Genomic DNA, 13,087 nt, shown 5'->3' with positions numbered 1-13,087 from the left:
TAGCCGACCAAGAAGAGTAGAGAGTAGTACTACGTGAGGCAGGAAAATCAAGTACTGCCAACTTTTAAATTTATAATTTGCAAATTGTGGGATATTCACTGCTTCTCCTGTTGGACGAGCTTAGTGTTCGTGTGTGTGTGTGTGTGTGTGTGTGTGTGTTCGTGCATGCAACTTTGTTCGTGGCTTAGCATATGCTGCTGCTCAATTGTGGATCGTGTTTGTTGTGGCCCAAAAGGATAAGCGAGCGATTGGCTAAAGTTTCCCGATTATGCTTTCCTGCGCCACTTTAGTGCGAGTATGTTTATAAATTCATTAAACCTTGTTCCGTGGGGTTGAGTGTGTGTGTATGTGTGCGTGTGTGCGATGTACAACACTGTGTGTAATATTCATTTTCCGTTTTCTCTCTTTCTCTCTGGCCTTTTTCCACAGATCTAGTGCCTAGCTGTGCTTCTCAAAATGGCAACCCGTGAAAAGAAGCCCAGATCAGTGAATTCGGACTCTCCCACCCCTTCCCTCGGAGGTAGCGACTCGGCCCCCTCGACGCCCACAAGCAAAGGCAAAGGCGCTACCAATACGAGTGCTGGTAGCATGGGCAACACGGGCAGTGGTAGCGGCAGCGGAAGTAGTCGCGCATCCTTGAGCAGGCAAAAGTCCAAACAGTTGCTTCAGAATGCATCGGAAGACACGGCGGTCCAGTCTGGGGCCGCAGCGACGGATGATGTCACAGATGCTGCTCCAAGCACGACAAACCGAACAACTCGGGCCACAAAGGACGATTCCGGTGAGCAAAGCTCGAAGGAAAAGTCGACCGCCGCCGATCCAAAGGACTCGCCCAAGGATTCAAAACCGGCGGCCAGCACTGCTCGGAAGGGCGCCGCGGGCAAGAAAAAGCCTATCCGGGAGGAGGTAGAGGCACAGCCAAAACCACCATCACGGCACTCAAAAAGACCACCCTAATCAAACGCAAAACGAGACCAATCGTTGGCAAACCAGTACTGGGCAAGAAAGTGCTCGCTCGCAAGCAAATGAACGCCAAAGGCAAAAAGGAGGTGACCGTGACCGTGAAAGAGCAGGAAGACAACAAAAACACCAGCCTGCGCAACGGCAAACCGCGCGCCACCGACAGTCCCGTGTCCCAAAAGTCACGCAAAACGGTCGTCACACCCAAGGACAAATCGCCCAAGGATGCGACCTCGTCGACGCCAGAACCGACGTCCGCAATCAAGCTCGAACGTCGCCGGTCGGATTCCGTGTCCAAGTGTTCCGACGTGACGGATGCCAGCAGCATGCTGGATACCAGCACCAAGGACAACGAAGACGACAAAAAGGACGACACCAGCCTGTCGGAGATCAAGCGTGAAATCATGGAAGAGCAGGAGACCAAGTCCAAGATCCTCGACAAGATGGCAGAGACGTTCAACGAACGCAAGACTCCCATCGCCGCCGTCGTGGGCAAGGACGAAAAAACGGTCCGCCGAAGTGCCCGCCAGCGAAAGAGCACCGCCCGCGATCGGGACGATTTCGTTACGCCGAAGCTCAAAGTTCCCGCGGAAATCAAAGCTGAACCAGTGGACGGGGACGAAACGACCGCAGCCGCAACCGCCGCGCCCCTTTCCATCGATACAACGGAGAGCCCAACCGGCACGAAAGAAAGCGCCGTGCCCAGCGAAAAGGACGCCTCCCTCAGTCCGGAACTGGTCAGCGAGGGTGTGTCGGAGATCAGTGTTAAGGAGTTTTACAGTGAGCCCGCGTTTCTGGAAAACAATCTCGGCATCGAGCAGGACCCCAAACTGGGCGAAATTGTGCAAGTGCAGGAAAAGATCAAACTGGATAAGGGGGGAAGTGAAAGTGAGGTGGTGGCGACGGCGGCCAACGGTAGCGAAGAACCGCCCGCGGCAAGTGAAACGGTCGAACCAGCCATCGTTGTGGTCAAGGAAGAAAAGATGGAAGTTGAGGAAGAAGTTCCGACAAAGGACGATACAGTGAAAGCTAGTGAACCCATGGAAGTGGATAAAGTGAAGGAAATTATCGGTGCCGTCGTGGAATCGCCACCCGTGGCGAAGGAAGAAACATCCGGCAACGAATCGCCCGCGTCGGACTGGTCCAACGAAAAGGACACGACGACGTCGTCGACGCTGGGTGGTAAAGTGAAGAAGAACGATTCGCGCTCGGATTCGGACGGCGAACGGCCACCGTCGTCCAAACAGAATACTCCGCGTGCGACGGCCAAAGGGGGCACGGCAGCGCCTACTGCTGCTGGCGCAACCTCCAAGGAGCCAAAGCCCAAAACACGCAACGTCAAGGATAAGAGCAAAGAAGACGAGAAAGCAAAGGAAGAAAAGCTTCGCCAGGAAAAGCTCCGCGTCGAGGAGAAAGTTCGCGAGGAAAAGCTTCGAGCCGAACGGCTCAAGCAAGAGGAAGAAAAAGAAAAGAAGATGTTGGAGAGCAAAGTGGCGGATGTTGTTAAAGTGACCGCAGCAGCACCGGAAGTGGACGGAAGTGACTCAGCTGGTAAGCAGGATCCGCCCAATCCCGTCGAGGAAGTGGTTTCGATTGTGGAGAAGGTGCTCGCTCCGGTGACCGTCACGACCACCCTCAGTCTCACCTCGGCCGATTCTCACCTGGTTCTTTCGGTAAAATCTACCGAATCGATCGACATTGTCGACAAACCGGACGTGGCCAAACTTAACGCGCTCGCGCTGGAAAACCTTCCAGCCATCACGTTTGTCAAGAAAGAGGCGGTCAAGGACGACGCAAAGCTGGACAACGTACAGCTCAAAGCGGAGCTGGAAATTGTCCCCATCAAGGAAACTACGGTGGCCGTGGAGGAGAAACCGGTGGAAAAGGAACCCGAAACGACGTTGCACATCATTTCGAAGAGTGAAAGCGCTGCAGCGGCCGTTACGGTTACGACAGTTGCGGCGGCGGCAGCAGAGGCCATCCCAGCGACCCCACCCGTAAGCATCATCAAAATACAGACTGAAAAAGATTCGACAAATTCCGCTGTTTTCAAAGAAAACCAGGCGGAAAAGCTCGAAGTGAAAGCCCCAGAAGCGGTTAAAAATCGCGATCCGATCGAAAAAGTTCCTCCCGTGAACGAAACCAAGACTGCAGAAGCTGTACTACGAGTGACGGAGGTGCTTCCGGCAGCGGTCGCGGCCGGTTCGTCGACGGTTCTCCAAGAATCGGAAGACATTGCAAAGCAAAAGGAATCCCATCTGAAGCATCTCGGCCTGCTGACCCACCAGGCGGCCAGCGAGGAAAAGCAACGGCGGAAGGAGCTGCAGGATCTGCAGAAGCCGGGATCCGGCGGTAGCGGCTACAGCTCCTCGTCCAGCAGCGGCAAAGGTAGCGGAGGCAAGTCAAGCCGAAACTCCGAATCTACCGGAACGCTCAAAACTGTGATAAAACTTAATCGAGGTGAAAAGCGCAAACGACTGCCACTGAAGATGACCCTCCAGAAGGGCAAAGGCAAGGGCGCGGAAAAGGACGGAGCGAACGGTGGCGACGGAAACGGTGACGCGTTCTACATCATTCAGAACGAGGTGAGATAATGTTCCTTTCCCCCACATAACTGTGCACAAAGCAGGGTAATAAAGTGGGATGTTGCTCACCTGTTGCAAACCACCCCCCATTTCGCTATTCTCCTTACTTATGGCTTTTTCTTCTATTCTTTCTCCTTCTCCTCCCGCACAGACCGATCATCAGAACCAATCGATGACCGACTCGACGGGGGCGACCGCCCAGGGACGCAAGGGACATCACCGATCCCATACCACCGGTAAGTTTAGACAGCATCGCCGACAATCTTTTGCTTTTCTTTCGGTTAATCGGTAGGGCGTTGTGGGGCGAGAGATAATTAAAATAAAGCGACACCAATTTATTCAGTGCTATCGTTGGAAATCGTGGGCTTCGCAGGGGATTTGATAAGTTGGAAGCTGAGGGCATAAAACTTAACAATTATGCGGCTGATGTTGGGATAGATCATTCTATCATTGGATGTTTTACATAATTACTTCGTTGGAATGCACAGCCATACTCTTTTAAAAATTTGAAATTGGTTCAAAAATGAATACATCAATAAGTTCATCAAAAAAGCGTAACTTACCGCGCGTCTCCATCAAACAGTTTGAATTACGCACATTTGTAGAGACGCATGCTACTGCACTCAAAAAGGATTTTCTAATTTGAAATTTATCTTTGATCAGAATATTTTGAGCCTAATTTAAAAACGTTATTTAATCCACCATTAGGTGGTTGGTGCCTTCCTCACATTTAGAGTGTAATGCTAGGTAATATCTGAGATCCGGCCTCCACTAAGTTCATATATAACACTTAAGTGCTTATAACTTGTGATAGGGTTGTCAGATCTTCAATCTATTAAACTCGTTGAAAAGGTCTTTTGATTACCTACCCAACGACAAGTCGCATGATAGATCCGGACAACGTTTTCATCGATATATATGAGATCCGGCCTCTGAAATGTTCATAAATAACACTAAAGTGCTTATAACTTTTGATAGGGTTGTCGGATCTTCAATCTTTTGAACTCGTTGAAAAGGCCTTTCGAAAACCTTTCTAAAAATGTATAACATGACGAGGTTTCTTACAAAAACCACCCTTTTAACAATCTTCCGGACCTTTGCTAAAATCTTTTTTTAGCATAACTTTTGAAGTACTTAACTAAACTTTATCATTTTCAATAGCGACTTATGGGACCCCAAGACGGATCAAATGAGACCAAAACGGTCCAAATCGGGTCAGCCAGTGCCGAGATAACTCAGTGCAAATTTTGATCAACATCCCACCACACACACAGACATTTGCTCAAAATTTGATTCTGAGTCGATATGTATTAGAGTGTAACAAAAATGACTTTTTGGCGGGCATTCAAGGGTTTGTTCCGGTTGGCATACTAAACCCAAAATATGAGCTCGATTGGACATAACAGGAGCTGGCGCTCCGCCCTTCAATTTTAAATGGAATTTAACCCGTAAAAAGATTTTTCAAAAATGTCACTTTTTGAGGCATTTTGCCATTGAAGCGTTTACCAAAGACATCACTGGCGTGTAGGCCAGATCCTTGCGCATCTTTTGGTATATATAACATTGAAATTTGGAGCACCCTGGAGCTCGGTACAAACCTTCAAAGTTTGGCATTTTTTCAAAAAATCGGTCCCGGCAAAAAAGACATGCGTCGCGCCTCGCGACGCCCTAGACGCCATTTGATTTTGCCGGGGCCGATTTTTCGAAAAAATGCCAAACTTTGAAGATCTGTACCGAGCTCCAGGGTGCTCCAAATTTCAATGTTATATATACCAAAAGATGCGCAAGGATCTGACCTACACGCCAGTGATGTTTTTGGTAAACGCTTCAATGGCCAAAATGCCTCAAAAAGTGACATTTTTGAAAAAATCTTTTTTTGCGGGTTAAATCCCATTTAAAATTGAAGGGCGGAGCGCCAGCTCCTGTTACGTCCAATCAAGCTCATATTTTGGATTTGGGCTTAGTATGCCCACCGGAACAAACCCTTGAATGCCCGCCAAAAAGTCATTTTTGTTACATCCTAATATGCAGCAATTCCCCACGAAAACAGCATGGAAAAAAAACAAAAGTGCTCGGATCGGGCTCAAAATTTTTCTGGGGGTTCCCTGGCCGAAATAATTAGACCCGTATTTTTTTGTTTGGCCATTAGGGTGACCTACGCCGTGTTAGGGTGGTCTGAAAAATGGCCATTTTCGTCGATTTTCGCAAAAACCACTTTTTTCGAAAAATCATAACTCCTCGCCATTTTAACCGATTTCAATTGTCTTATACGCAAATGAAAGGTGATAAGTTGGCCTTTCAAACAAAAATAATAAGAAATTTCAAAAATCTAGCCTAACATATGAAAAGGGCGTATGAAACTTTAAAATGTCGTTTTGATTAAAAGACGCAACTTTTGGTATCCAGACATGTATAGGTCATCGCTGAAATTTTTAAGTTATCGCAGTTTTTGTGAAAAAAGTTGATTTTTTGCCAATTTCGTCATTCTCCGGTTTTTGCGCGCGGCGCGTCAGAAAACACGGATTTTATTTTCAAAAAATCATATCTCGGAATCCTGTTAATGAACTCCTCCCATTTTTTAGTATGTTATGTAAAAATGTCCGGGGAATCCGATAAAATTATTTCCAGACATAGGCTCTTTGGTCCAGACACCGTCAAAACGGCATTTTAAAGTTGCATACGCCCTTTTCATATGTTAGGCTAGATTTTTAAAACTTCTTACTATTTTTCTTTGAAAGGCCAACTTATCACCTTTCATTTGCGTATAAGGCAATTGAAATCGGTTGAAATGGCGAGGAGTTATGATTTTTCGAAAAAAGTGGTTTTTGCGAAAATCGACGAAAATGGCAATTTTTCAGACCACCCTAACACGGCGTAGGTCACCCTAATGGCCAAACAAAAAAATACGGGTCTAATTATTTCGGCCAGGGAACTCCCACAAAAATTTTGAGCCCGATCCAAGCACATTTGTTTTTTTCCATGCTGTTTTCGTGGGGAATTGCTGTATGTATACATGAAGGTGGGTCTAGGAGGTCAAATTAAGAATTTCGTTATTCGAGTGATTTTATAGCCTTTCCTCAGTAAAGTGAGGAAGGCAAAAAATGGGAAAATGCGATGAACAGTTTATGGAAATGGTTTTATTTCCCACCAATTAGGCTGGTACAAATTTTATTTGAAGTTTTTGTCATCATTTTTGACAGTTCAAAATTGAGGTCGTTTTCCGAACCACTATTCAACACCCAGTTTAGTACATAAAGCAAAAAAATTTTTTTTGCATTTTTTTTATTTTCGTCAAATCTTACTTTTTTTGAATACTGATGATTGCAACACAACTGAATTGCCGTTCTACCCATAACTGTCCCATGTTCAAAAAAGTGCAACTAAGAAAAACTCGATTGAATTTTTTCGACCGATTTCTGTGTTTCTACGCATAATTGTCCCGTAGGTTCCTATTCGCCGTATGTGTTCCTAATCACCCCCGTTAGCAGTTTATCACCCTTATTTGTGAGTCTCTTGCTATACAACAGGTAAACAAGACATAATGCTTCGTAAAACTAATGATTTCGTGATAGAAAATACTTTGTGGGACAATTATGCGTACAAGTTCAACGATGGAACAAACAGACTTGGTGTTGTTTTTGATGAGTTTCCGAACAAAGTATCAGATTTTATGTGTTTTTCTTAAAGTACACATCAGACTGAACTTAAAAATGGCATAAAGTCAAAATCGTCAAAAACTGACATGGGACAATTATGCGTAGAACGGCAGTATAGACGGTCGAAAAGTAAAAATTAGTCTGACAAATCAAATGTGACGTTTGGGTGCTTTTTAATTCAAATACGATCTAAATAGCGAGCATTCGAATAAGCGGACTATCGAATTCAAGAATCCGCTCTGTATTCAATTTGCAATCGAAAAGTACTTTATAGAAATTTTGCTAAAGTGGACTGTTTTTGAGATACAGCCACTTAAACTTTAATTTTGACTTAAAATAGTAATCCCTTTTTCAAGAAAGGTTCTGAAAATTTCCCAAATTTCGTATAGAAAACATTGAAGTTCAAATCTTTGGTTACTAGGATACAGCGGATCAAAGAAAAACAAACAGGAAATTTGAAGTTTTCAAAGTGTAATGAGTGAACTATACCACAAATAGTGTTCACTATATGGGAAATTAGTTGTTGGGCACACCGATTTTATTAGGGTATCTACAACTACTAAAAGATCTAAGTAAAGTAAATTGAATAAGTTACTTAGGAAATTACGTAACTTACGGCCGTCACCTACAATCAACATAGAAAATTTGCTGGGCGTTGCTATGCAGTTACCGTAAATTTTGGAATTTTCCAATCCATGCGTCAAGTTTCTAATTTGATTACTTTTCCATTGATCAGATTCATTTACATTGCTTTAAATTCTAAGCTAAGCACAATTTTCTAAGTGGTTGTAGATAGTCCATAACAGAGGCGCCGACTAGTCCATAATGTTGGGGGGCTCGGTTTTTTTCCGAAGTCGTTAGGTGAGAGTGGCGATTTGATGTTTAAGTTTATTGTATATCACGAATTTTACCAATTTGAATATTACGATGTGATAAGAGTTTTTTCATCCGGAATCCATTTTTTTTCTTGAAAAAGATAATTTATTAAAACGTGATTGAGAATATTTATTGGGGTAATTTTTTATATGTTTGGAAGGCGAATTCCTTCTAATTGGCATATTCTCACTTATTTTTCAGAAGTAACAGTCAATAATAAAAATGATCAGGTATTTAAAATTCAACAACACAAATATTCTAAAGATGAAAACAAAAGTAAAAAGCAAAAAATTTGAACTTTAGAAATTGAAAAATACACATAAAAAAAACAACATTTTTTTGAAATCTGCAATTTAGAAAAAAATAACAGAAAAAAAAATAAATATTCCAAAATTTTAATTTTTTTTAAAAACCCTAGGGTTGAAAAAAACTCATGGCTTAAAAATGTTAAGAAATCAAAAGTTGAAATTCAGAAATTTAAAAAATCAGAAATTTGGAAATTATAATCAATGATCAAAAAAATCGAAAATTTAACATCAATTTATTTGTTAAGAATTTAAGAATTTAAGAATTTAAGAATTTAAGAATTTAAGAATTTAAGAATTTAAGAATTTAAGAATTTAAGAATTTAAGAATTTAAGAATTTAAGAATTTAAGAATTTAAGAATTTAAGAATTTAAGAATTTAAGAATTTAAGAATTTAAGAATTTAAGAATTTAAGAATTTAAGAATTTAAGAATTTAAGAATTTAAGAATTTAAGAATTTAAGAATTTAAGAATTTAAGAATTTAAGAATTTAAGAATTTAAGAATTTAAGAATTTAAGAATTTAAGAATTTAAGCATTTAAGAATTTTAGAATTTACGAATAACCAAAAAGATACACATACGGTTTTTAATAAAATCAAAAAAAGCATGATGACAATTTGATACTACCAAAAATTTGCATTTTTTAAAAATGAAATCAAGAAAAAAATTACCTAAAATTACTCAAAGAAATATCGAATTTATCAGCATTTTTTAATATAAAGCTGTCATCAAATGACCATTTTGAAAAGTGTTTCAGTTCATTTTCGCTAAATCCTGATCTACAATGGCAAATCGCAGAATGTTGCGTCTGAAAACTTGATGATTGTTTTGGCAAGAGTTTGCGTAAGTTTGCTCTTGTATACTAAGCTTGCTGGTTTTCCTTCCTAGTTAGCATAAGAGAGCGCAGTGGTATAGATGAAACGTTGTCGATTTAGAAAACAACAAATGTTTTTGAACTATTTTACAGATTGCTTACAAGAATTCTATCCAATTCCAATTCAGTTTTAAATATTATTTTCAATTATTCCTGTGATTTTTTTGTAATATTTAAAATAAGAATATTTTTCTTCCAAAATTTCTGGGGGGGCACAATGTATGGGCTGCCCCCCCTGCCTAATTTTAAGGGGGGCAAAAAGTACCGTGCCCCCCCAGAGTCGGCGCCCCTGGTCCATAACCAAAACGGCCTCCCCCCATTTGCTAATGCCAATTCTCAGCAACTAATGAAACATGTGCTAAATTTTCTGATCTATTCGAGAAAAAAAAATATTTAGGAAATTTTGGACTCAAGTTGGAAGCAAGACTAACATATCAAAATGGCGTGATATTAAAAATTCTGTATAGTTCACAATTCTTTCCAAATATTTATTTTAACCCCTGAGCAAAATATAGATTTTTTTACGTTTCACCTTACCAATTTTTACTGACTTGACCAAATTGAATGAAATTTGAATTGGAATCAGTAAACATCATAAATAACACCGAGCAAAAATTCATTTAATAGTTTTCGAGGAATTACTATTTGAAGTAAAAATTTAGTTGTGCTCTGATGCAACCATCGGCGTTAATATTTTTAGCAAGCTTTTTTTTTTCTTTCTGTTTTTTTTGTAAAATTTTGAAGAAAGAGAAAGTAGAGCCAAAACCTTCGAATCAAATTTGCATTAGTCTAACACGCCATAAGGAAGCACGTCTCTGAGCGAATATTCCTTGTGGCAAATCAGCACCACCCCCAAAAACGACCGGATCTAACCTTTCGATCTTCGTCTACCGAGAAGAAACAATGCCACGAAGTGGAAAGCTTAATTTCCTATCAAAATATTGAATTTATAGGGTATTAAACGCTGACCTTTTCTTCTCCCTCCCCCGTCAGTTTCGTCCACTTTCCCCGAACTTGAGTTGTTGTCACGTGGAGCGATTTTCTTCGATTGCGCAAATATCCTTCCAAAAGGGGGAGAATTCTAGAAAGCGTTTTCGAATAGGGGGGTAAAAACCCTATAATGAGTGAGGTGGTCTGGCAGGAGAAATTTAAGAACAATGTTTCAAATCAGTTTCGGGGGAGGGGTTGAAAGTGATGATGATTTGTTGATTTTTCATCCCCGTCTAGCTTGGTGGATGGTGCTTCTCATTAATTTATGTAATTGCCTAACTAAGTTGTTTTTCTCTTCCTGTTCCGACAGATGGTGTAAACCTACCGGAAGTGGTCACCGAAGCGGTTGTGGAGAAAGTAGTCCAGAAAGCCCCGCTAGTGATTCCCGAGAAGGCGTCCTCGTTCAACGTCCACCCGGAACGGCTATGCATGGACCAGTGTTTCTACTGCGGGGGCAAGTTTGGCCTGTACGACACACCGTGCCACATCCGGGCCATGAAGTCCACCGAACGGCAGCAGAACATCCTAGCCAGTAAGTGTTTAGTTGTTTTGAGTTGAGGATGTTTCCTAGTTTCTTATTGTTTTGTGATTTTTCAAAAACAGGCGAAACAAAAATCAAGATCGACAGCTGCCTGTGCGATGCCTGTTTCCGGCACGTGGACCGAAAGGCAAACTGTCCGTCCTACCGCAAAAAGACGGAAGCCAAGTCGCTGTCCCTGGCCAAGATGCAAAGCAGCTTGGAATCCGGAGCGGACCGGCAGGGCCAGTACGAATCCAACCAGAAGGCGGGAGAAAGCTCCGGAACTGCACAGCAGCAACCTTCCCCGCAAAAATCGGAAACCGGCGGCCAGGAATTGCTGGACCAAGCCGATGCAAATGTGGTCCAGGGAAGTTGCCACGTGGCAAACTGCGCCGCAAACGCGTGCCACACCATCCGCCGGAAGTGGCTGGTCAAGATGAAGAAGACCATCTGCAAGATACTCGAGATTAACCTGGACCAGTCAAACGCGGCAATGACGCTGATTCCGATCTGCGATGGTCACTACGAGCGGATAAGCCACCTCATGGTCTGCGCCATGTGCCAGCGGCGGCTACCCAAGAATCACATCTACTACATAGTTAATGTGAGTTTTCCTCTCTTTCCACCAACCTCAAACGAAACCGACAAACTGTTGAACATTTCCAACTCTAACTGATACTCGCTCGTTCTCTTTTCATCCCACCCACTTAAAAAAAAACAGGAAATTCCACAATTAGAGCGACTCATCCAGGAGCAGGGAATCGCCATAAAGCTCGGCAACTCGACGCTGGTGGTGTGCAAATTATGCAGATACTATGCAAATTTACTGCTAAAGCCGCCGGATGCAAAGTCCCAGAAGGCGCAGTTTATCAAGAACTACAACCGAAGGTGAGTGCCGACGAAAGTGGCCGGGAAAGTTTTAATTGGTCGCTTAGCGGTTGTTTGGGGGGTGTTAATTTCGGGCAATGTTTTGGCTAACGGAACACGTTAAACGAAATCTGGTGTGTCGAGGTTTTTAATTTAAAGCATTGAAATCTGTATTGTTACGGAAACTTTCGATTTAATTTTTGATATTTTTTCTTCGAAAGTTGCACAAAAAGTAAGAAATTTATTACAATCAAATATTTTCAAAATTTTAATTTTAAAGGCTTTAAAAACACATGTCGAGTCTTTCGCAAAAATGTTATTTTAATGTTTGTATAATTTGCTTTTTATCAGCCACCCCTTACGGTTGTCTTTAGAAAAGTGCTTTGCAAATATTCGAAAATTTGTATTTATAAACAAGCCCATTTATGCTGAAAGAGATTATCTACGCAGGAAAATGGATATATAATATATATACATATTATGTATATACATATACCACGTGTATACTTTTTTTGAAAAGGTCCTATTGACATGAAACACAAAAGCTTACAGGACCTTTTAAAAAAAACTCTAGAATTGTCAATAAAAAAAACTTTTTGTATGAAGCGTGGACAATCGCCAGATCTGCGATCAAATTTAAGTAAAATTAGAAGAATTGATTGTCTATTCAATTACAAAATCTTTTTTTTTTTAATATTTCTTCATCGTCATTTTGGCCGCAATCTTGGTTTTAAAATTCTAAATCACTTTGGCGTAGTTTAGAGGTCATAATTAAGCTCGACAATCAAAAATAAGACAACTTTTTTTTTTCTTCTTCGATTATCTGAAGTGAAATTTTTCCGAGGCCTTCGGATAATCGAGTCTTGGCTGAACCATTCTAGTTTGTTGGAATATAAAAAAAATATATATATATACAGCAATTCCATTTGAAAAGAGCCTAAACCAAAAAAAAAGTTCTCCGATCGGGCTCAAAATTTTTCTGGGGGTTCCTTGGCCAAAATAATTAGACCCGTATTTTTTTGTTTGGCCATTAGGGTGGCCTACATCGTGCTAGGGTGGTTCAAAAATGGCAATTTTCGTCATTTTCGCAAAAACCACTTTTTCTAAAATCATATCCGCGCCATTTCATCCGATTTTAGCTGTCTTAGACGCAAAGAAAGGTGATGAGTTTGGCTATTTGGGAAAAATAGTAAAAGTTCCAAAATCTAGCTTAACTATTGAAAAGTCGTATGAAAACTTAAAATGGCGTTTTGACCGTGTCTGGACCAAAGAGCCTATGTCTGAAAATATTTTTATCGGATTCCTCGGAAAATTTCACATAACATATCAAAATTGGCGATGTCGAACCGTACGTTTTGGAGATACGATTTTTGAAAATAAAACTGCGTTTTCGACGCGCCACGCGCAAAAACGGGAAAATGACGAAATCGGCAAAAAATCAACTTTTTTCAC

At 41.5% G+C, this 13,087-nt stretch overlaps 1 protein-coding gene across 1 annotated transcript in view; it reads left to right on the top strand.

Moving 5' to 3' along the window:
• LOC6034014 overlaps positions 1–13,087 on the top strand; it is a 42,671-nt gene that overhangs the window by 23,900 nt on the left and 5,684 nt on the right. Inside the window, 6 exon segments of the mRNA XM_038258870.1 lie at positions 430–912; positions 915–3,545; positions 3,697–3,781; positions 10,559–10,780; positions 10,852–11,372; positions 11,490–11,656. Coding sequence (XP_038114798.1) covers positions 457–912; positions 915–3,545; positions 3,697–3,781; positions 10,559–10,780; positions 10,852–11,372; positions 11,490–11,656 — 4,082 coding nt within the window. The 5' untranslated portion in view covers positions 430–456.

Source organism: Culex quinquefasciatus, chromosome 3, assembly GCF_015732765.1.
Source record: "Culex quinquefasciatus strain JHB chromosome 3, VPISU_Cqui_1.0_pri_paternal, whole genome shotgun sequence".
Lineage (NCBI taxonomy): Eukaryota > Metazoa > Arthropoda > Insecta > Diptera > Culicidae > Culex > Culex quinquefasciatus.
The sequence above is the reverse complement of the archived record's forward strand: the minus strand, read 5'-3'. Positions and strand labels throughout refer to the sequence as shown.